This window comes from Bos indicus, chromosome 25 (genome assembly GCF_029378745.1).
Source record: "Bos indicus isolate NIAB-ARS_2022 breed Sahiwal x Tharparkar chromosome 25, NIAB-ARS_B.indTharparkar_mat_pri_1.0, whole genome shotgun sequence".
Classification (NCBI taxonomy): domain Eukaryota; kingdom Metazoa; phylum Chordata; class Mammalia; order Artiodactyla; family Bovidae; genus Bos; species Bos indicus.
Window position 1 is genome coordinate 14556126 of NC_091784.1, and position 23878 is coordinate 14580003.

Below are 23878 nucleotides of genomic sequence, written 5' to 3' on the forward strand. Positions count from 1 at the left end.
AGCCTGATGGGCTACAGTCAATGGGATGACAAGAGTTGGACACTCTGTCTGAGCGACTGAGCACACACAGACAGACTGGCCTTGCCTTCGTGTTGCTCCAGCAACTTTTACTCCTCTGTATGAGAAGGGGCAGGCAGGACAGGAGAAGGTAAGCTGAGGGCTGCCCTGCAGGGGCACAAGTACTGCTCTCATGAAAGACAAGCAGGGTCTGCACTTTAGGACCCGTGGGTCACCCAGTGAACGACATGGTTCAACATGAAGCATGGCTGTTGGTAACCGAGACAATAAGTGTGGCTCACGTCCAGCACCAGCGAAAGGAGGTTCCGCACAGATCTGAAGTATTTTGTTTTTCTACAACCCTTCAGTTTAAAAAATCTCTCTGATGTTAAAGGTGAAGCACAGGCATATTAGCAGAAAGAACTTACTGCCCGCACATGATTGCTCTCCATGGAGGAAAAGGGAGAAGACATCAGTGTGCTTTATCTCAGGGGCCGTAATCATTCCTCCCACTCGCCACTTTTCACTGCTTTGTGTACCTACACAACCTTCCATAAATTGCTGGATTCATCTGCATAACAAAACTTTCTAAAATGTTTCAAATCAAAGCAATCTTGCTTCTATTATGTACCAATCTGACATACTTCATTCTCCTCTGATTTTTCTTAAGCAAACACTAAAAGGTGTACAGGGAAAGTGGATGTTTCACATTTGCTCCAGTTTTAAATCGGCACTTCAATCCATTTTCTTCTCTATCATGAAACTAAAAACATAAAAACTCATGCTGCTACGATATCGACTGTTTTGAATTCCCCAGCATGTCAAATTCTCTTGTACTTCAGGAAAGGAAAATAATAGACCCTGGCCACCTACTAAGTCTGAGGAACTATCAAAGTCCTTTTGCATCTCATATGACTTTTATAACTTACATAGGAGGGGGATAGTTCCAGTCCTGTTTTCACAGAGGAGGAAATGAACTGTCTTATCTTCAGCTTAGATGGAACACATGGCCCTGTCATCCTAGGAAGACTCCTGTTGAAATTCAGAACGCTGTGGGACTTCCTTGGTGGTCCAGTGGTTAAGAATCTGCCTTTCAATGCAGGCAGTGTGGGTTCAATCCCTGGTCCAGGGGCTAAGATCCCACATGCCTCATCACCAAGAAGCCAGAACATAAACAACAAAATTCAATAGAGACTTTTAAAAAAATTCAGAACACTTGTGTCAAGCATGACGCAGCTGTCCTATATAGTAAAGTACAGGCACTTCTTCCTTTTTAATCCCACTACTTAGAGATTGGCCAAAATAAGATACGTGCTCATTTCCTTCCTCCTTCTAAGAACTGAGGAAAATCGAAAATAACCTTTCCCCAAAACCCTTCATAAAAGGTTATCTATTAATACAAGAGAGCTCAAGGGGTCTTGCAGAAACAGATGGCTGTTAATAAAACATAACACTAAAGTCTGATCATGTGCTTTCTGTCGTGCAATAAAAAGAATAAGCAGAGAGTATTTTTAGCTCCTTCCGGGCCTAAAAGGATTTGGCCAAAAGATCTTCTGTAAGTCCGGTTTTCTATGCATTGATGAAAACTGACCAAGGTCATAAAAGAAGGCAAACCAATTCCTGTGCAGAGAGCCCACAACACAGAGGAAGAGCACGCTGCACACAGCCAGTCATTAGCAGTGGTCTCAGCCCGATTTCCATCATTCAGCAACATTAGGACTTTCATTCTGAGTCCAAAAAGGAAGGGAGAAACATGCAAGGTGCCCAGGATAGGAAAGAGACAAGTGGTACCTTGCAAAGTCCTACTGGGACATTTCCCTGGACAAACTGGGCTTAGAAAGTGCCCTGTACTACACTCCATTTCTGCAATCTGCTCAAGCACCAACTGTCTTGGGATCTTCTCAATAGCAGACTCGGTAAAGCTTCCCCAAAAGAAACACCTAACACAGTCAGATGCTAATTTAAAATAATGCAGAAATACTGGGTTTATCTTCACTCAAGGTTTACTTTTTAAACATAAATCTTGTGAGAGCACAGCAAAATATTATTTGCACGTGTAAGTCATCTCATGTCCACCCAAATTGGTATTAGGGCTATGTGTGTTTGGTTAAGCTTACATTGAGAAAAGCCAGGTGCCAAAAAGAAGGCTGTGCGCCAAAGAATTGATGCTTTCAAACTGTGGTGCTGGATAAGACTCTTGAGAGTTCCTTGGATGGCAAGGAGATCAAACCAGTCAACCCTAAAGGAAATCAACCCTGAATACTCATTGGAAGGACTGAAGCTAAAGCTGAAGCTCCAATACTTTGGTCACTTGATGCAAAAAGCTGACTCATTGGAAAACACTAATCCTGGGAAAGACTGAGGGCAGGAGGAAAAGAGGGTGACAGAGGATGAAATGGTTGGATGGCATCACCGACTCAGTGGACACAAGTTTGAGCAAACTCTGGGACATAACAAAGGACAGGAAAGCCAGGCATGCTGTGCTCCATGGGGTTGCAAACAGCCCAACACAACTTAGTGACTGAACAACAACAAAAACAAATAAACCCTCAGAAAAATTTAGAGTCTTCTAAAATCAACCGGTTGAGATAATACTGATAGCAATTGTTGGATGTCTTTTTACAAGAGCAATCTTGAAGAAAAGTAACAAAATCAAGGTTTAGTATCATAAATGAAACTTGCATTTAAGTAAGAATGAGGTCAATCCCAGGTGGTGCAGTGGTAATGAACGCACATGCCGATGCAGGAGATGCGTGTTTGACCCCTGGGTCGGGAAGATCCACTGGAGGAGAAAATGGAACCCCACTCTAGTATTCTTGCCTGGGAAATCCTATAGACAGAGAAGCCTGGTGGGCTACAGCCGAAGGGGCCACAAAGAGTTGGACACGTCTGAGCAACTGAACATGCACCACTTACAACATCAAGCAACCGATTTTCCCATTTTCTTCACGGGTTCAGAATGGGCGGCTGTACTTAACCAAACTAGTCCGATATAGAATAAAAATAGTCCTTATTTTGCACTTTAAATCCTGCTAGAATATTTTTTCCCTTCAAAGACAAAGAAACAATTCTTCCTTCACAGATAGGGAAAAATAGAGAAAAAAATCAAACTGGGCAAGAATTTTCAGTGCAATATCACAGGAGGATTCCTAAACCTCAACTATTTTTGGTATGCATCTAGGTTTTAGCAAAAAAATAATCTGAATGGACACCAGCCCCATTTAAAAGTGAAGTTATGTGTTTACTGCCCAGTTCTTCTGAGTAATATCTTCGCACATAATTAGCAATACTAAATTGATTTAGAAATATATAAAGTCTTATTTAAACTTTTAAAGGGCTTCCCTTGTGGCTCAGCTGGTAAAGAATCCTTCTGCAACGCAGGAGACCTGGGTTCGATCCTTAGGTTAGGAAGATCCCCTGGAGAAGGGAACACCTACCCACTCCAGTATTCTGATCTGGAGAATTTCATGGACTCTATAGTCCATGGGGTCGCAAAGAGTTGGACACAACTGAGCAACTTTCACTTCACTTAAACTTAGAAACCAAAGCCTACTTTGACTGCTCTTCATTTTGGCCACACAGATGACTGATAAACAAGAGACAGCCTCTATCCACCCCCATTTGCAACCATCACCTGACTTTATTTGGAGCTGATTTTAGTGCAGAAGCAGGATTGTTGTTTTAAATATTTAAATGTCAGTAAACATCTCCCCAGTTGCAAAATACTGCTGAATGACAAACTTAACATCACATGCGTAAAAATGCCAGAAAGGCCACAATCCATATGCATTTAGTGTCACTCACAGGTTCCACGGTTGATGCCATAAGAGGTCCAAAGATTTACAAAGATAAACACTTCCCCCAATGTAGAGTTAAGGGGTTAGAAAATCCCATTTTGAACTGGATAGATAGCAAGAACTCATTTTCCATGGTGGCAGAATTCATTTTCCATGCAGAAAAATTCAACTTAATTTTCAATATACACTACATTGTTACCCAGTCCTCTTTGAAAGATTTTTTTTTTTGACGTGAAAAATGTTTTTGAAAAGTCAAACACATTTACCTCTGAACTTCCACAGAAAAGAACAAAGAGTTAAAAAGGAAGAAGCCACAGGATGACAGAATTCACTAACTCAGACACACAGATTCCAAGCCTATAGGAATCCAGATGTTTGGAATTAACTTCTGACTGCAGCATGGCACCTATGAACAAGCACTGTGATACCAGAATTTATACAGACTCTGGAGGAGACAGCATTCTTACTCAGGAGAGCACTGATAGAAATGTAAAACGCCACATGTAAGGAAATGATGTCACCAAGCCGACCCTGAAATGGCTCTCGCAGAAGTGGTGAGTGATGTGGGCTCCCACTTCTATCTGGCTCACCTAAACCTCCCAGAACCAGCCCTGCGAAGAGCACTGGGGTAGAGACGAAGGCTTGGGGCCCTGGCACAAAGCCATGCTGTGGCCAGCTTGATGATTACATTCACAACTTTAGTCTCAACTGTGCCAAGAAAGCACCAGCCTCACTTTGAAGTAACAATCTAGAGATTCTTTGGAAATGCTCTGAAAGTAGACGTTTCCCTGCAATCACACTGACTTCCTCCGATGGTGAAGGTGCAACTTCACCGGATCCATTCAGATGAGAGCTCGGGATGCAATGACCATCAAAACTGCTCCACAGGTTATCTCAGAAGTCATCTGTGTAACCAACATCTTCTCAGAAAGGACATTATTTAATTAGGTAATAATGCACGCATGAATAATCTCACTTGTAAAGCCTGTTGGGGTTAAGTTAGGTCTGACTGTGTACACAGACACATACACAGAGACTCCCTCGTGGGTCATTTAAATTCTGAAGCCACCCGTCCTTTGTCTTAAAAGAGATGTGCTACCTTTCATAATGTTGTCTTTCTTTTTTTTCTAGCAAATATTGAATACATTCTTTTCTAAAAGGTCAATTTCTATTTTTCAAAAAGCATCTGAGTCACCAGCGATGAGAAATGTCTTATCTAAAAATGCCAAGAGCTCCCAGTCACCCCTCACTGACATCCCAGATACTGGGCTCATCCACCAGCAGAGGATGCTGGGGCACTGGGACTCTGATTACTTACTTGTTAAAAAAAGGTTCGATGAGTTTTGATCTGGCAGACACATGACTCTTTGGAGGACTAAGAAAAGAACCTAATGAAGAAAAGAAGCAGAATATCACATACAGTCAAGGAAAAACAAAGCCTGAAAAAAATACCCTGAAATCAACAGTATGGTTCTGCAAGGGTAAAATAAGTGTTCATGTGGACCAAGCACCACAGCCCCAGGTAAGCGGCTGATGGTTCTTCCTGCGCACTCCCCATCCCCCCTCCCAACCCCCTCCCCCTCCTCCCTCAAAACCCTCCCACTTCCTACTGGGTGAGTGGATCCCAGGGAAAGGGTAGACAGGGAAGATCCCCTCTGGACCATGTGTGTTGACAGAGACAGGTACAGTGTGTACCTAGGTAGTTGGCCATGGAGATGAAACACAGTCCTGTGATATAAGCATCATAGCCTGCCTCGTGGAGCTGTTCAGAAGCCGTGTCATAACTTGGAAAGCCTTCTGCACTTTCTAAAGAGAAAAAAGAAAACATAGTCTTCCCAAGGTCGTCACAAATTATGAAGACTGGTAAGCATGCTGCCCTGCCAAATCCAGATGTCTGTGCGGCAGAAACACCCTAAATAAGCAAAAAGAAAGCTATCTCCTTAATTCTCTCCACACGAGATCTTGAGATAAGAGAGTCACTGAAAATGAGGGCTTTGGTCTAGACTAGAGAAGTATCTCGGTTACGTTATCAAAGACTCAGCCACACGCCTCCCAACTGCATGCTGTAGGATGCTATTTACAACCATGCATAACTCACTCCTGTGACCATGACTCCTCCTCTGACTGGGATGCAAGGGGTATTTCAGAGCAGTGGTCCCCAATCTTTTTGGCACCAGGGACCAGTTCCGTGAAAGACAAATTTTCCACGGGGGCGGAGGTGGTCTGGGGATGATTCAGGCATATTACGTTTATTGTGCACTTTATTTCTATTATTATTAAATCAGCTCCACCCCAGGTCATCAGGCATTAGACCCCGGAGGCTGGGGACCTCAGAGCAACGGCTAAGAGCATGGCCCCCGGCGTCCACTGTCTGAGTTTGAATCTTTGCTCCATCACTTAGCTGCTATGCAATCTTGAGCACGTTGCCCGCTCTGGGCCTCCACCATGGTAGCAGGGCGATGACAATCAGAGCTCCCTCGTTAGGCTTTTGGAGGATCAAATGAGCTCAAGTAAGTAAAGCTCTCATGCCACGTTTGGTACGTGGTAAACACTCTGTAACTGTTATCTGACAATACTCCAGCTCACCCTCCCCAAAAGCCAAAGACTCCCATCAAGGTTGGCAGCTCAAGTCAACAGTGTCCTTCACTTTGTCTCCGAGCTCACAGATATAAAAATGGAAAGCACAAACAAGTCCAAAAACAGATCAGAATTTGCTGTAACGCTGCCCTTGCAACATGGCACCTCTTCATGGGAGAAACCGTTTTATGACATGCCTCTCTGGTCACAGCGATATGCACAGATTCTGAGAGAATGAGCTTTACTGAACCTGCTTTAGACTAAACTCTCCTTACTGGAATATTATATGGAAATAACGGGATAAAACTGTAACTCATAAATAGTTCTTTCCTAGAACTATTTTGTAAATGAGTATCAAAAAGGTTATAACAGAATCAAAAGCATGAGTGGAAATTAACAATGAAAAAGCTATAATTGTTTTTATATCAATACAATGCTCTTTAAGCAAGAATTCTTTAACCTCAGTAAGTATCAAATATTAGATTTTAAGCTTAAAATAAAAGTCTTTTAATATGATAGCCAACTAAGTCATGGCCTCTACTCTACCACCAGCTGAAACACTTGTTTCCAAAATCAATTATTTCCATTATACTGTCCATTATATTGTTAGAGGAAAGGTCTAGGTTTTCTCCCCCCACCCCTTTCTTAATTCCTTTTTTGGACTATTCCAGAAAGGAAAGCAAATGACTGTCATCTTGGCTGCTTTAGTACCTTCCACTGTCAGTTTCTGAGCCATCAGTCCCGTCGTCAATTTCTCAGGAAGCTTGCAGGCTACAGCTAGTGGGATGTTGATTATGACACCAGCAGCATGACTGAGGCCAAGGGGAACCAAGGAAGCAACTAACACCTGAAGGTTCACCAAACACAGGGGTGGGACCATGGCCAGATGTGCGAGTATCTGCACACCTGAGAAACGTCCCTCCTCTGGTTTTCCTCACCACTGCTGTGCAGTGCCTAAGCTACCTCTGAAGGAGGCAGAGGTGGAGCCCCCTCCTTCCTCATCTGTAAACCCAGTTCTTGGGCTTTCCTGAGACAAAAAGTATATTTTCACTCTACCCCTCACAATTAATCACCAGCTTTTTGTCTTTGCTTAAACCAAAAGGAAGACACATAATGTTTGGGACAATTCCAAGCATTAAGAAACAAAAAGCCCTGAAGATTCCATTGCTAAACTTCTCAACCAACAGGCTACCCAATCCTACCCGTGCAAAATAGAGGTAGGATTAGAAGATCATCTTCATTCAGAAAACAGCAACTCAACCAAGGGTATGAGCAAGTTAATTCAGCCAAAATTTATAAATGTACAACATATGTAGTTTCTAAAACAGTTTTACCTTTCTTCTATAATAGATATCCATAATTATCATTTAGAGTGTGGAGCTTTCTGGGATCGTTTATATTCTTACCAACTTTAGGAGGGTTGAAAGGTGTCTCTTTTAACCGCTTTTCCAATTCTGCAAGGGATGTGTTGTTAATGATATCCTACAAACCAGGAAACACAGGGAGGAGCTGTCATCATCTCAGAGATTCACGAAGAATCAGGACCAAAAAAAAAAAAAAAGTATCTAGTGCTGCCCCCTTGTGGTCTTTAAAGAAATACAGGAGTCGTTCTTCTCAATAAGAGAGAGAAACCACAAGTTTAATTTCCACCATATGGGAAGTACAGTCATATGAAAAGTTTTTACAGATGTGTTAAGTAGCTACAGACCTTTGGCCAGAAAGCTATACTGTTCTGGCATTCATTTCACTCAGCCATATAAACTCACTTCAGAAAGAAGCAAATGATTATATTTTTACCTGAATTCTCTTGATTAGACTATATATCCAAAATATGTAAAATAAGGAAAAGGAATGAGTGTATGCATCTGTAATCTATTCAAAAATTCATTATATGTTTTAACATTAAAAATTTACAATCAGAAGGAAAAAACTCCCACAATTCCACTATGCAAAGACAACTGCTATTCACATTTTGACATATTTATTTCTAGTCTTTCCTCAATTTCTTTTTTATCTTTTTTGTTTTTTCAGAGAACAAGAGGCGGGTAGGGGGGCAGTTGTATTGGAAAGTGACATTAACTGACCAGAATTCTAAAGCTGTTAGCAGCAATCAGGAAAATTTCAAACTATAATTTATCAACAATAGTTCTGATTTTTAAAATACCTTAAAAGGTTGTGTGCTGGCCATCAATTTTGTATCCAAGAGCCTAAAAACAGAATTTTTTAAAAAGGTAAACAAAATGGATAGCAACGTTCAAAATGTACTTTACTCCAATGAATAACCGCAGATGGGGGCGTTAGGCACATCAGTCATCTGCATCTCCATTACGTCAGACTGAGGACACGGTCCCCTCATCCGGGCACTTCATCAGGAGGCTGTGGGGAAGCCCACACCCAGAGCACAAGTTCTAGAGGGCACGGGCTTACACTGACATCAGGGGTAAGTCATCCTCATGTGTTTGCACGTGGTTCCGACACTGCGGCAGGCCTGATGCTCCCAAGCTCTTATCATCTCCTACCACTACCCAGATCTGTACAATATAATATCCTGAAGGGTCAAAAACTGCATTTGCAGTCTCATACAACTGTTATTTCTCACTACTCTGCTTCAGAGATTGCAATAATAGAAGAAAGAGAGAGAGAGACACACACACACACACTCGTATAAAAATACTATTTCCTCTCATATAAATATGAGTACTGCACATAATTGGACAGAAATAGTCTGGCTGAAAGAGCAACTGCTCCAAGTCCTCAGACGTAGACTCTTGCTCTGAGGGCTCCATGCGGCTGATGTGGGATCTATCAGAACACACCACACTAACCATGGACAATACCAACAGGCTAAGGCACTGACAAAGTTGCAAAAAAGGAGTTCTCTAGCCAGACAGTTTTTGACCGACGACACAATACTCTCAACATATCCAACTATATATTCAACCATCTTCATTATTCAACTGAATACCCTCAACTGGATGCTTCACTGTGACAAGGTTCACCCAACAGACAAGAGAGACAAACGCCAACTCAAGCAGACCTCCCAGGTCCCTCACACAGTGGGAGACAGGATGAGAAAAAAGCAGCTGCTGTCCATTTTCACCCTTGGATCAAATTCTGATTTTTAAATTTTAACAACAAACATAATCATCATTTGTAAAAGCAAACATCAGCAAGGTGGAACTATTAAGCCATTTTCCAGCTTATGCAAACTGAATTGTCACCATGATCCAATGGTTTTAATAAACTACTGTCTGCTACTGCTAAGTCACTTCAGTCGTGTCCGACTCTGTGCGACCCCATAGACGGCAGCCCACCAGGCTCCCCCATCCCTGGGATTCTCCAGGCAAGAACACTGGAGTGGGTTGCCATTTCCTTCTCCAATGCATGAAAGTGAAAAGTGAAAGTGAAGTCACTCAGTCGTGTCCGGCTCTTAGCGACCCCATGGATTGCAGCCCAACAGGCTCCTCCATCCATGGGATTTTCCAAGCAAGAGTACTGGAATGGGGTGCCATTGCCTTATACCTATGTGTAATTATGGATGCCCTGATGGCTGTTTTAAACCAAAGACAAATCCTCAAAGAAAGCTTACCTGGGGAAAACACATGTTGTCATCTCCTTAAATTCATTTAAGTCCTAAAAAATAAGAATGTGACCTGTTATAATTTTACTGGTATATTTGCAATATTTAAAACAAATATTTCAAGTCCCATGGTTCTCTTCTCAAACCATGATACCAACACAGGCCCTTGAAGCTAAACTTCCAATTCTCACTAATATCTAAAAATTTTGGCAATTCCTCACTGGAATTGCCAAATTCTGCATAAGCAAAATATATATATGAGCATTTTATGGCTGAAACATAAGAGTTTGGGGAAAAAGGTTTTTATTATATGTAGAAAACTATCACTAATACTTCTATTACACAACTCATTGTAAAGTGAGACATTTAGAATTATTTAAATAAAATGGTTGACAGTATCTTGTGATAAAGCATAAAGGAAAAGAATATGAAAAGGAATATTTATGTATAACTGAGTCACTTTGCTGTACAGCAGAAATTAACATAACACTACAAATCAACTATACTTCAATAAAATTTTTTTAAAAATAAAATAAAGTGGTTCATGCAGGAAATGGACATACTGTAAATTGGATCATACTTTTAATGGAAACACCATTGAAATATTGGTTAAAATGGCCATTAAAACACAGACTTTCCAATACACATGATTCTTGCTTTAACTACTCAGAAAATTGCTTAAGTGGCACCAATAGCAAATGCCTAAATTAGGCAATTCATTTCCCAAGTTTATTTGATCAGGAAGTCTAGAGCTGGAATGAGATTGCTCTCATTTTGAATTAACTTATTTATATACATAATTGCCACACCACACTGCCTACGCATACTCCTGACCCACTGTGACTACAGTTCTCTTCAGTGTTATTCATGCTTCACAGGAAACTGCCATTTCCCATTAGCTTTTCAAGCCTGTAAATACAGTCTGTATTTAGCTAGCTTGAAGTATTTACCAGCTTTTTCAATGGCTATCGTTAAATTAATGAACAATACATGAATAAGCGGTTTCAGTGCTAAGTCAAACAAAAAGACAATAAAGACTGTAATCTCTCAGTACCATTAGAAAGCCTCACAAGCAAGAAAAAATTAGAATTATGGCCAGTTCCAGGGCCAGCATATAGTAAGGTTCTAGACCAATGCCTTCTAAAAGGTAGCAAGAATGAATAGCAAGACTTTTAAGAAGAGACTCTTCCCCTAAAAACCTGCCCCCAAATATAGATTCTTTAGTGTACTTTTAAATACATTTGGTAACAGTGTATGTAAAAGTTCTATCACTTTAATTAGGCTTTTTCCTTTCCTGTCATCACTTCTTCCAAAGGTGGATGGAAGAAAACCATTTTCTCCTTCTGACAATGACAGAACACAAAGAAGCTACAGAACATACTCGGGCCTAGTAATAAAGCAAGGATAAGACCACTTACCCTAACCCACCTTCTACTTTGCAATAAATCATATGCTCTTTCCAGTAGAATCTGATTGAAAACCAGCTACATGCAAGATAACATTTATGAAGTCCTTACATACAAAGCACTATGCTAGGCATTTAGACACAGACAATAAAAAGGTCACACTCCTTGTCCAAGGAGGGAATCACTTAGAGAGAAAAGCAGAGTAAGATGTAAAGGCAAAAATTATGCAACAGAAGAGGTGCATGGTTCCCTGGCAGTTCAGAGAAAGGAAAGCTCACTCTTGGGCAAGGCAGCAGGCAAGGGAAAGGCGTACACCCAAAGAGGCATACACTGGGCCTGGGTAAGATGGGTAAAGCCGTAATAGCAAACACTCAGAAAAGCCAGAGGAAATTCAAGTTGAAGGATTTCATATACCAAAAACTACAGACATGCAGAAGCACACAACGTTTTCTAGGGGGAGAAAAAGTGAGCCAGTCTGGCTGGGAAGAAGGACAAAAACGGGTCCAGACTACACAAGAAGGTTGGGCCAGATCACAGAAGGCTTGATAATGCCAGGCTAAAAAGAATCAACTGTATAGAAAAACAAAGAACACGGGATTAACTCAGAATTTAACTCAGGGTCAGTGATGTGGACAGAGCCATACATCAGGAGATTACAAAGCTGACACAGTCAGAATACACTGATTTGTTAAATCAGTATTTAATGCCTCTTACAAGCCAAGCTCTGTTTGCTGTTTAAAACACCTATAAACACAGCATTAAATACACTTTTCCTTACAGATAACTTCACTGCTCTGAAGGTCAAAAGGCCGTGAGAGAGGCTACTACTATTCAGTCAATAAGGAGTGACGGATCTGAAATTAACATTAGCTCTTTAGATTTACAGAATGCAAATTCACACCCATCATGTTTGAGTCTCACAACTATGATGCCTTTGAGTCCCTGAGGGTGATGCAGTTTTTATGAAAAGTAAGGACAATCTTAAGGCTGCAGAAATAGGAACAGGCTTCCCAACAGTTGGAATTTTCCAAAGAAAAGTAATCAAGATGCTGAAGGAACGATGCATTGTGAGAAACGTGAAGTAACTGAGGCTTTGCAGATGTATACATGACACCGAACTCTAAAGTAGGTATTATCCAATCCAGAGGCCATCAGCCTCCAATTAAAATAAATAAATTTAAATTTAAAAAAATAATAAATAAACAAACCAAAAAAAAGGTAAGTCTGGTGGTATATGCAGACAAAGCCGTAGAAAATGGACTTGCGGACAGGAAGGGGGAAGGAGAGGGTAAGACGAATTGAGTAGCACTGACATATACACACTACCACGTGTAAAATAGCTAGCTAGCGGGAAGCTGCTCTATAACACAGGGAGCCCAGCCCGGTGCTCTGTGATGACCTAGAGGGATGGGGTTCAGGGTAGGGAAGACAGGCTCAAGAGGGAGGGGATATATATATATATAATTATAGCTGATTCGAGTTGTTGTACGGCAGAAACCAACACAATATTGAAAAGCAATTATCTTCCAATTAAAAAAAAAATCTGGTGGTATAATAGTTTAAAACAGAGGCTGGAAAACCACAGCCACGGGCCAAATCTGGCCTATCACCTATTTTTAAATAAAATTTTTCTGGGGCAAAGTCATATCCGTTTGTTGACGCACTGCACTCTACAGCAGTTTTCAGGTGACTGTCTTTGATAGGTGTCTTTGTCACCTGATAAAGACTATTCAGCCTGGAAAGCCCCAAATACTTTACTATCTGACCCTTTTTTGCCAACCTCTGTTTAAAGGATGAGCTGAAGGTTAAAGTGAGGCAGGGAATCCTGCCTGGAGTTTGCTAACTTCAGATGAGGAATAAGGCTACTTGCTACTTGAAATGGAAAGAATCCAGATGTGAGAGACAGCCTGGAGACAAAACTGCCAGGATTTTGTAACTGGCCAGATCTGGGGGACAGAGGAAGAGCCAAAACAGATGTTAAAAACCATGTTGGTGACTGGGCATCATTTACAGTAAAGCAATCAGGAGAAAGAATGGGTTTGGAGACAGAAGGAGAGAAAGGTTACGTTAAGTTGCACACCCTATTTGCGACACATGAATTTTAAACCCCACTCATCCTGAAAGCTACCCAGGTAGAGACGTGTGGGGTCAGCATAAACTGTGACCTGGATCTGAGGGGAGATCCCAGCTGGAGAGGAAGATGTCAGTGTCTTCCAGCTGAAGTCCTAGAAGGTGGGTGAGATCACTAAAGGACAGAAAATATGGGGAGAAAATGAAGGAGAGACACTGCAGTGATGAGCAGCAGAGAGATGAGGCCCCAGGCAGTCAGGGAGCGAAGAGGAGGAGACAGAGAGCAGCCCTTTACCTGGAGCTCGTGCTTTGGTGCACGGAGACAGCATGGCTCCCAGAGTCCAAAACACCAAGGTCCACAAAGAATCTAAGGGAAGCAGCCTCGCAAGAGGGAACCAAGACATTTACACAACCTGATCCAGTCTACAGACCTCTAGCCCCACCCCCTACCCCCGCCCACCCCCCAACCCCAGCCACCACCACTTCAATGCCCTGCTATGGCTCATGTTGGCAGTATCAGACCTGAAGACCACATGTGCGGCTCAGCAACCCCTGCTCAGCACTAACTGAGCAATCAAACCTCCGGCATCAAGACAAAACAAATGTTTAACCTCTCTCCAGCAACGGCAGCCATCCAAAGATACTTTAAAATCTCTTCAAAAACATTCAACCAAATGCAGGAGACTGTCCCTCTGGGACAGTTGCGGACAAGGGAACGGAACCCCACAGAGAACACTTTCTCAGTATTGAAGACGGGAATTCTTAACACAGGCTGACAAGACACTCACCGCAGGCAGAGGGCAGTAGAACTGATGAACCGTGTGCATGACATCCAAGAGCATGTTGTGTCCAATGACAAGCTTCCCCTGAAAAAAGCCAAGGTTAAGAAAGACTCCTTGTATATATGGAATTTAGAAAGATGGTAACAATAACCCTGTGTACGAGACAGCAAAAGAGACACTGATGTATAGATCAGTCTTATGGACTCTGTGGGAGAGGGAGAGGGTGGGAAGATTTGGGAGAATGGCACTGAAACATGTATAATATCATGTATGAAACGAGTCGCCAGTCCAGGTTTGATGCACGATACTGGATGCTTGGGGCTGGTGCACTGGGACGACCCAAAGGAAGGGTATGGGGAGGGAGGAGGGAGGAGGGTTCAGGATGGGGAATACAGGTATACCTGTGGCGGATTCATTTCGATATTTGGCAAAACTAATACAATATTGTAAAGTTTAAAAATAAAATAAAATTTAAAAAAATTAAAAAAAGAACAGAAAGACTCCTTGGTGCAAAATTGTATCAGGGCTTTTTATTGAAGAGCTCAAAAAACTAACAGAAAATGCTAAGTATCTTGAAATGTATGGCTTGGTTCCATGAGGATTTTGTACTAAACTTGCTTTTTGACACTAAGGGGAAAAAAAATGTATAAAGATATGCAAATAAATTTGGGCTGGCTTCACTCCTCTTCTGGTGTAAAATTCAGAATGCAAAGTAAAAGCTCCAAATGACTTTGATTTCATTGATCTTTTTCTCTGATTTTTATTCATCTTCTACCCAAAAGAATCAGAAGTAGTACAATTTTATTAACACAAGAATCAAAAGTAGTAAAATTTTTATTAAAGAGCTCAAAAAAGTAACTGAAAAATGCTAGATACCTTGAACTGTCAAATAATTTGTGAACAAACTCCGAATATCAGAAATGTTTTCTTCAAAACAACTCACTTATTTTCAAAAGACACACTTATAACAATGCTAGAAAGTGTATAACAAACTTTATTAAGTAGAACGAGTTTTCATTTCCTTCATCATGTATGTCAAATTCCACAGGGCTTGCTCTAAAATATTGTTTCCAATGAAATTTACTGCTCTTCAACCAATGAGGTACAATATATATGCAATAAATTAGTCCATTTTGATAAAAAACTGCAAAAAATGGAACATCAACTTAGATTTAGCTAGCCAGGTGACAGCATTTTTAACATAAAGCACCCAGAGCTTTTTGCTACATCCCAGTGGACCTTCAGAGCAATACTCCTTGACTCACAAAGCTAAACATAATTCTCTGAAATAAATAATTCTATACAAAAAGCTCCCAAATCCAACAGACGAGCTATCCTCTCAGCTCAGTGTGTGGGCCATTCTGAATATCTATGCAATGCTAAGATACCAAGTACTGATTGAAACCACAGAGAAGGAAGGAACCCAAAATGGAAACCCTAAAAGATAAACCTAACTGTATTATAAATGAAGCCCTCGACCATACTGAAAGAGGTTGGGAAGAACAGAACTAACATCAACACAGCAGATAACAAGAACTGCAATTCCCAGTGTTGGAGGGAAGAAAGTTACAAATAAAAAAAGAGAGTAGGTTAAAAGTAAACCCTGTGGTATTGGACTAGAATCTGTCATATATCAGTATAAATTCATTTTTTATAATATGCATATAAGTCAGACACAGAAATATCAACGTGCATATACGTGCATGGTTACACATGTATCATTCTTAGCTCTGTGCATTTAAGTCAGACAGAGAAATATCACAGTGTGTATACATGCATGGTTACACTCATGTATCATTCTTAGCTCTGTGCATTTAAGTCAGACAGAGAAATATCACAGTGTGTATACATGCATGGTTACACTCATGTATCATTCTTAGCTCTGTGCATTTAAGTCAGACATGGAAATAGCAACATGTGTATACATGCATGGTTACACGTGTATCATTCTTAGCTCTGTGCAGGGAGGGGAACTAGAAGTAGTAACACCACAGCAGGAGCCCAGCACCAGAACTTGGTTTCTAAAAGGAACCAGGGCTCCCTGGGGAAGTCCTTGATTCTAGAGCTGAGGAAGGGAAAATACAAGACAAGTGCAGAATATCTTGTGATATCAGAAAGTAAGGAGGTGCTCAGAAAAGGATGAGGCTTGTTCCAGCGGAGTCAGCCTGAAGCGCCAATGCCCCATGTGATACCATCCGAGCAACAAAATAAATAAGAACAAAATAAGAACACTAGATTAAAATCTGTAGAGGGACTTCCCTCATGGTCCAGTGGTTAGGAATCCACCTGTCAATGCAGGGGACAAGGTTCAATCACTGGTCCAGGAAGACCCCACAGGTTGTGGGGCAACTAGCCCTGTGCCACAGCAACGGAAGCCTGCATGCTCTAGGGCCCATGCTCCACAAGAGAAGCCACTGCACCGAGAAGCCTGCACACCGCAACCAGAGAAAAGGAGCCCCTGCCCCACTGCAACTAAAGCCCACACATGGCAGTGAAGACTCAGCAGAGCCAAAAGTAAATAAATAGATAATGTTTTTAAATTAAGAAATAACTCTACACAGTGGGGACTTCCCTGGTGGTCAAGTGGTTAAGAATCCATCTTCCAGTGCAGGGGATGTCAGTTCGATCTCTAATCAGGGAACTAAGATCCCACGTGCCTTGGAGCAACTCACCCCGCAAGCCCCAACTACTAAGCCTGTGCACAGCTAGAGAGCCTGCACACTGCAACTAAGACCTGATGTAGCCAAATAAATAAATAAATTGTTTAAAGATATGTAGAATGAAATAAATTTCTCTGAGTCCAAAAAAAAAAAAAAGAATTAACAGAAGGGGAGCAGGGGCAGCTCTTCTAAAAGATTTCCAGAAACAAAAGGAGAAAGAAAGAGGGAAACACAAACTTGCCACTAGAATACCACAGTAATGATGGCTGCAGGCAAGAGCCACTGACAGATGCTGTGTCACTGGCAAAAGCTCGAGAAAAAACAGGATTTTCAGCACCTCCAAATATCTCCAATATACTTATTAACTACAAAAGGGAAAACAGTAACTCTACAGTGCATAAACCCAGCAGACACCACCTGAACTGAGGGATGGGGGTCAATGTCATGAATCATCATTTCTGTGGCATGCCTGCCCAAACTGTGTCTTCAATCCAACGTGAGAAAAGATCAAACAAATCCCAACTAAGGGACACCTGACACGGTTACAATCAACACTCTTTAAAAACACCAAGGTTATAAGAGACAAAGTAAACTACAGGCTGCAGAAGACCACGGAGAGATAACAAGTAAACGCAACGTGGGATCCTAGACAGAACCATGAACAGGAAAAGGACTTAGAGGAAAACAGGTTAAATTCAAGTTAGCTCATAATATTGTACCAATGCTAATTTCATGGTTCTGCAACTGTATGGTTATACAAGATAGTAACATTAGGTGTCGCTAGGTGACGGGTGTATAGAAATCCTGTACCAGTTTTGCAACTTTTCTGTGGGTGAAAAATTAATACGAATTTTTTTAAAACTAGAGAAAACAGATTCGTTACTAAGAGTGACGGGGAAAGAACCTGGTCTAACATAGAGTGTTTACTTGTTCACTGGCTATACAGAGCTCAACTATGTTTGTAGTTGCGAAGTACATGACTTAAATTTTAAAAGTCAGGATCACTAATAAACAGGGCTAAATCTTTATCACGGTATGCTCCGTGATGTGCACTACGGATGGCCCACAACATGCTATGAATCACTCTGCTGAAGAGGGACCACAGAGAGGAAAAATAAATAGAGGCACAGCTGGCTAAGGGATCTGAATTGTTTGTACAAGGTAAATAAATGCCCCCATCTTGGAAAAGCCCCCTAAACCATCATGCTGGTTATGGGAGCTCAAAGCCAACTGCTGCCCCACATCTGTCTCAGGGATAGCTTCAATCAATCCACCACTGCTCTGAAGACGGCTGGTTAAGTGTGTATAATGTAAGCAAACACGACCAGAAACTCCCCTCTGCTTCTGTATGTGTGTGTCTCTCAGTCAAGTCCAACTCTCTGTGACCTCACAGACTGTAGCCCAGTAAGCTCCTCTGTCCATGGAATATACCAGGCAAGAATACGGGAGTGGGTTGCCATTTCCTTCTCTAAGAGATCTTTCTAATCCAGGGATCAAACCCAAGTCTCTTGCATTAGGCAGATTCTTTACCACTGAGCCACCAGGGAAGCCCTCTCTGCTTCTCTGGATACATGCAATCTTGTTGCTGTTGATCAGTCGCGTCCCGACTCTTTGGACTGCAGCACATCAGGCTTCCCTGTCCCTCACCATCTCACAGAGTTTACCCAAGTTATTGTCCATTGAATCAGTGATGCCATCTGACCATCTCATCCTCTGTCACCCTCTTCTCCTTCTGCCTTAAATCTTTCCCAGCATCAGGGTCTTTTCCAATAAGTCGGCTCTTTGCATCAGGTAGCCCAAGTTTTGGCGCTTCAGTTTCTGCATCAGTCTTACCAATGAATATTCAGGACTGACTTCCTTTAGTTTAGGACTGACTGCTTTGATTTCCTTGCAGTCCAAGGGACTCTCAAGAGTCTTCTCCAACACCACAATTCAAAAGCATCAATTCTTCAGTGCTCAGCCTTTTTTACGATCCAACTCTCACATCCATGACTACTGGAAAAACCATAACTTTGACTATATGGATCTTTGTTGGCAAAGTGATGTCTCCGCTTTTTAATACGCTATCTAGGTTTGTCATAGCATTTCTTCCAAGGAGCAAGTGTCTTTTAATTTCATGGCTGCAGTCACCACCTGCAGTGATTCTGGAGCCCAAGAAAATAGTCTGTCATTGTTTCCCCATCTATTTGCCATGAAGTGATGGGACCAGATCCATGATCTTAGTTTTTTGAAATGTTGAGTTTTAAACTAGCTTTTTAGCTACTTCTCAAGAGACCCACACCTTTGTTTTTCTCCAGGCTCATCCCTGGTTCTGTTCTGTTTCGGTAACATCATTTACTTGAGAGAAAGAGCTCCTAAGAAGCCAGCCCTTCTCTCTCTCAAGGTCTAAGTTCTGTTTACCCCTTGCTGGGGACAGTGACTGCCTCCCCGAAAGTGCTCCTGTTTGACAAGGCTACACCTGCTGTTGAGACAACCATGGACTCCTGGAGCACCACCTTCAAGCTTCCCCGATGCAGAGCTCAGCATCTAAGGGACAAGACGACTCCTTGAGGGAGACCATGCCTTCTCCTTAGGCCAGCTACTCAAGGACAAGGAGGTCTCAGACTCCAGGGAAGTTTAGCATTAGGCAAGCAGTGTGACTTGGATGGGTAACTCAACAGAACAACCAGCAGCAAGACCCAGCTTCCCTGTGCAGGATGGGCGTGCTTCTTTTCTTAAAGGATGTAAGAAAGGAGGGAAAATATCTACTATATCTATCACAGAACCCTCCAGCACATTTACATAAACAGTTGAAACATTTTTTAAATGTATCTAATGTTATTAAAATGTAACATTCAGGGATTCTCAAAGGTAGTGGTAAAGAATCTAGCTGCCAATACAGGAGACACAGGTTCAATCCCTGGCCTGGGAAGATTCCACATGCTGGGGAGCAATGAAGCCCATGCACCACAACCATTAAACCTGTGCTCTAGAGCCCAGGAGATGCAGCTACTGAGCCCACGCTCCACAAGAGAAGCCACCGCAATGAGAAGCCTGCGCACTGCAACTAAAGAGGAGCCCCTATTCGCCAAAACTAGAGAAGAGCCCTCACGGCAACAAAGACCCAGCACAGCCAAATAAATAAATAAAATTATTTAAAAACAAAGATACAAGATTCAGTTAAGCGGAGGAATTCAACACAATTATTTTTATCCTCTAGATTTCTTTTAATGAAGGAATACAAGGTTTCAAAAACTGGATTATTTCTCCTCATCTTCTTTAGTTTGCTATTCTGCTACTTGTTGGTTTTAAGAATAATAAATATCAGTTTCATGGAGCCACATAAGGCCATCACAGTATAATCCTCTTCTGCGTTTTAACAGAAATGCTTTCTAAAAAAATGGTTTGGATGTAATTCAGCAATTATAATGTCACACTGAGCGCATTATGACAACAAGCTATCTTTATGAAGTTCTAACTTCTCCTTCCAGACCAGGAAAACATTCTAATATCAATGTGACCAGATGATGGATTTGCAATGATAACGTGGCATTTCACAGTAAATGTTATGTTCAGGAAATTAATTACTAAGTTTGTTTCACTCACCGAATTAGCAATGGCATGAATGACTCTAGAAAATCCCACAGCATCATTCAGTTCTTCCTAATTTAAAAACAAAACAAAAAACCAACTATTGAAATATATATGTTCCTTGTTTGAATAAGTTAAAATCTAGGCAAAAAAAAAAACCAGAGGCTGAAATTTTATATCCAGTTAGATAACTTTTGTTTCCCATATTTTGAGTCCATCACCCCCAAACAACTGCGTTGGAAATGATTTCTGCATGTACCATTTTTCTGTTTCTGAGAGAGGGATGAGCAAGTGGCAAACTTAGTTACTAAGCTAACAGTGCTAGGGTATACCCATCACTTCCAATCAACTGTTGAAATCTCCACATCCCTCAAGCTGCCTTGAGGGCTTCCATGGTGGCTCAGCGGTAAAGAATCCATCTGCCAATGCAAGAGAAATGGGTTCAATCCCTGGGTCAGAAAGATCCCCTAGAGGAAGAAATGGCAATCCATTCCAGTATTCTTGCCTGGGTAATCCCATGGACAAAGGAATCTGGTGGGCTATAGTCCACAGGGTTGCAGAATCCGATACAACTTAAGGACTAAACAAGAAGTTGCCCTAGAAACAGGGACTTTTAAAAGCTGCCACCTGCTGGCCAAATTAATACTGCATTCCATTCCGAGGAGGACCACTCAGACCAACTGTTAAATCAAGAATTCTCTGCTTTTTTTTTCCTGAGTGAGTGCTTAGTTGCTCAGTCATGTCAGACTCTTTTTGACCCCATGAACTGTAGCCCACCAGGCTCCTCTGTCCATGGGATTCTCCAGGCAAGAATCCTGGAGTGGGTTGTCATTCTCTTCTCCAGGGGATCTTCCCAACCCAAGGATCAAACCCAGGTCTCCTGCACTATAGGAGGATTATTTACCAACTGAGCCAAGAGGGAAGCACCGCCCGCCCCCCACCCCCGCCACCTTCTTTTTTCCTGGTCAAATGCATTTTTATAAAATTTGTATAGTACCACACTGAGACACTGCCACTCAGCTTCTTCCCTCCTGTTTTCTTCATGATGGTGCTTAAATAGACTCAATTTCTTTCCTATCTTGAAATCCTTTCCTTAACTCTAAGCTCTAGGGAACCACTCTCCTTCTCCTTGTCTCTTCACAGCTAAATTACTTAATGACTCTTCTCCTGGGATGTCCCTGGTCCAGGCCTTAAGACTGTGCTTCCATTGCAACGAGCATGGGTTCTATTTCTGGTCAGGGAACTAAGATCCTGCACGCTGTGTGGCATGGCCAAAAATTTAAATAAAAAAAAATTCACCAGGTCCAGTTTAATTCCCAGAAACCTGCAAGTCCCCTGCTCTCCCATTTCACCCTCACTGAAATTGTTCACTTCCTTAAATTACTCTTGAGTCTAAAAAGCACTGATGGTTTTGTGGAGAAAGTGGAACACTTGTACTTTGTTGGTGGGAATGTAAAGTGGTACAGTCACGTGGGAAATAGCACAGTAGTCCCTCAAAATATTAAAAACAGAATTACCGTATGATCCAGCAATTCCACTCCTGGGTATACGCCCCAAAGAATTGAAAGCAAGGACTCAAGAGAGTCCTTGACACCCATGTTCAGAGCAGCATTAGTCACAAGAACCAAAAGACAGAAGCAACACAAGTGTCCATCAACAGATAAATGGACAAACATAATGTGGTATATAGAATATTATTCAGACTTTAAAAAGAAAGGAAATTGTGACACATGCTACAATAAAGATGAACCCAAAGTGCCATTATGTTAAATGAACGAAGCCAGTAACAGAAAGACAAATACTATCTGATTCCACTTTTGTGAGGCATTGAGAGGAGTCCAATTCATAGACAGAAAGTAGAACAGTGGGTACCAGAGGCTGGGGGACGGGAGGAATAGGAAGTTATTAGTTAATGGGTATAGTGTTTCAATTTTGCAGGATAAAAACAGTCTGGAGACGGATGGTGGTAATGGTTGTAGGACAATGTGAATGTGTTTAACAGTACAGAATTGAACACTTCAAACTGGCAAAGATGGTAAATTTCATGTTACATACTTCCCCAGAATTAAATTTTTTAATAGAATAATTTTTTTAAAAGAAAAAAAACACCTATTCCCAAAGCTAAGCCCCTCTGGAGGACAGCATGGCAACCCACTCCAGTATTCTTGCCTGAGGAATTCCATGGACAGAGGAGCCTGGCAGGCTATAGTCCATCAGGTCGCAAAGAGTTGGACACGAAAGACCGCTTAACATTTCCACTTCACTTTCTCCTGTTTAAGGCCACCAGCGTCTCTTAGCTGGTTACTGTTCAGCTTAACTGGTCTTCCTGCTAGAATCCATTCTCCAGAGGACAACCAAAGTGAGGTTCCAACATAACTATGAGCATGCATCTGTAGGCCCATATCGTCTCAACTTTGTTTTAGGAAAACCAGGTAACCGGGCCTGAATTTAGCCACAGGGAGACCACTTAATGGGCCGAGACGCTCAGTGACACAAAGTCTGAATGCTAACCACTAACTCTTGCTCTGAGATGCTTCATGGAGGTGAAGACGGTCCATCGTGATGCCACCCTCACTTGGCTGGCTACGTCTAAATACCTACTCTTAGATTTCCCTCACTCTCTTTCAGGTTTTGCTATGAATTAAATTCTTATACGGGAGAAAATGAGTCACTAAATTGAATCCAACACAGGATCTACAATTCTGTTGCCATTTCTCACCCAAAGGAAATGAGTGTAGTTCAATCACCTGTTCCTTAGCATGTTTCTGTTGCTCTCTTCTTTTGCGTTCTTCTTCATCTACTTTGCTGATAACAATATATCGCTCTTTCTAAAAGACATAAAGGAGATATACAATTTTCTGGAAGCTACCTGACCCTCCTCACCCTCTGAAATTCAGGTTCTGCCACCATTAGAAGTTATAATTTTTATCAGTGCACAGTCTTTCAGGGGCTAAACACACTCAAAGTATCTTGAAATGCCACCAAAAGTTGAGTTGTTGCTTTACAAACTAGAATTCATTTCCTTGTTTCCACGACATTTTCCTATGATTTATTAATTCACCCCAACAGAGTCAATTATAAATATCAAGAGACTGTGTCAGTAAGACACTTCATAATGGACACTAAGATGTTGCATTTGAACACGGATTTCAAAGTAGTTGGTTTTGAAATAAAAATTCTATGTAACCCATATAAATTTGAATCATATTATATACCTAAAACTAATACTGATAAGTCAACCATACCTCAATTTTTTAAATTTCTATATCATTTCTCATTAACATAAAAGAAAAATCCTGGATTTTCCAGTAACCTGTCAGATAACTAGCACCTTCTTTCTCACACTGCATTCTGGATCAATCAAACACCACAAAACCTCCTGTGTCAAAGTTTGAGACTTATCTTCTAGCAAGATTTAATTTATGCAATCTCTTATGTA

General features: G+C 41.5%; 1 protein-coding gene across 9 annotated transcripts in view; it reads right to left on the minus strand.

Moving 5' to 3' along the window:
* The window catches only part of PARN (poly(A)-specific ribonuclease), a 179348-nt gene that overhangs the window by 131343 nt on the left and 24127 nt on the right, over positions 1-23878 (minus strand). For 6 of the 9 annotated variants that reach the window (XR_011564032.1, XM_070779695.1, XM_070779697.1 and 3 more), the window contains 9 exons: positions 23187-23267; positions 20455-20511; positions 14216-14293; positions 13723-13794; positions 9961-10004; positions 8536-8578; positions 7778-7853; positions 5490-5600; positions 5113-5182 (listed from right to left, as the gene is read on the minus strand). Coding sequence is in view for 8 of the 9 variants with exons in the window: in XM_070779695.1 (XP_070635796.1) it covers positions 5113-5182; positions 5490-5600; positions 7778-7853; positions 8536-8578; positions 9961-10004; positions 13723-13794; positions 14216-14293; positions 20455-20511; positions 23187-23267 (632 nt within the window). In the remaining variant the exon portion in view is untranslated. The remainder of the gene's footprint in view (positions 1-5112; positions 5183-5489; positions 5601-7777; positions 7854-8535; positions 8579-9960; positions 10005-13722; positions 13795-14215; positions 14294-20454; positions 20512-23186; positions 23268-23878) is intronic. The other 3 variants (XM_019987931.2, XM_070779700.1, XM_070779701.1) reach the window with 3 other exon arrangements.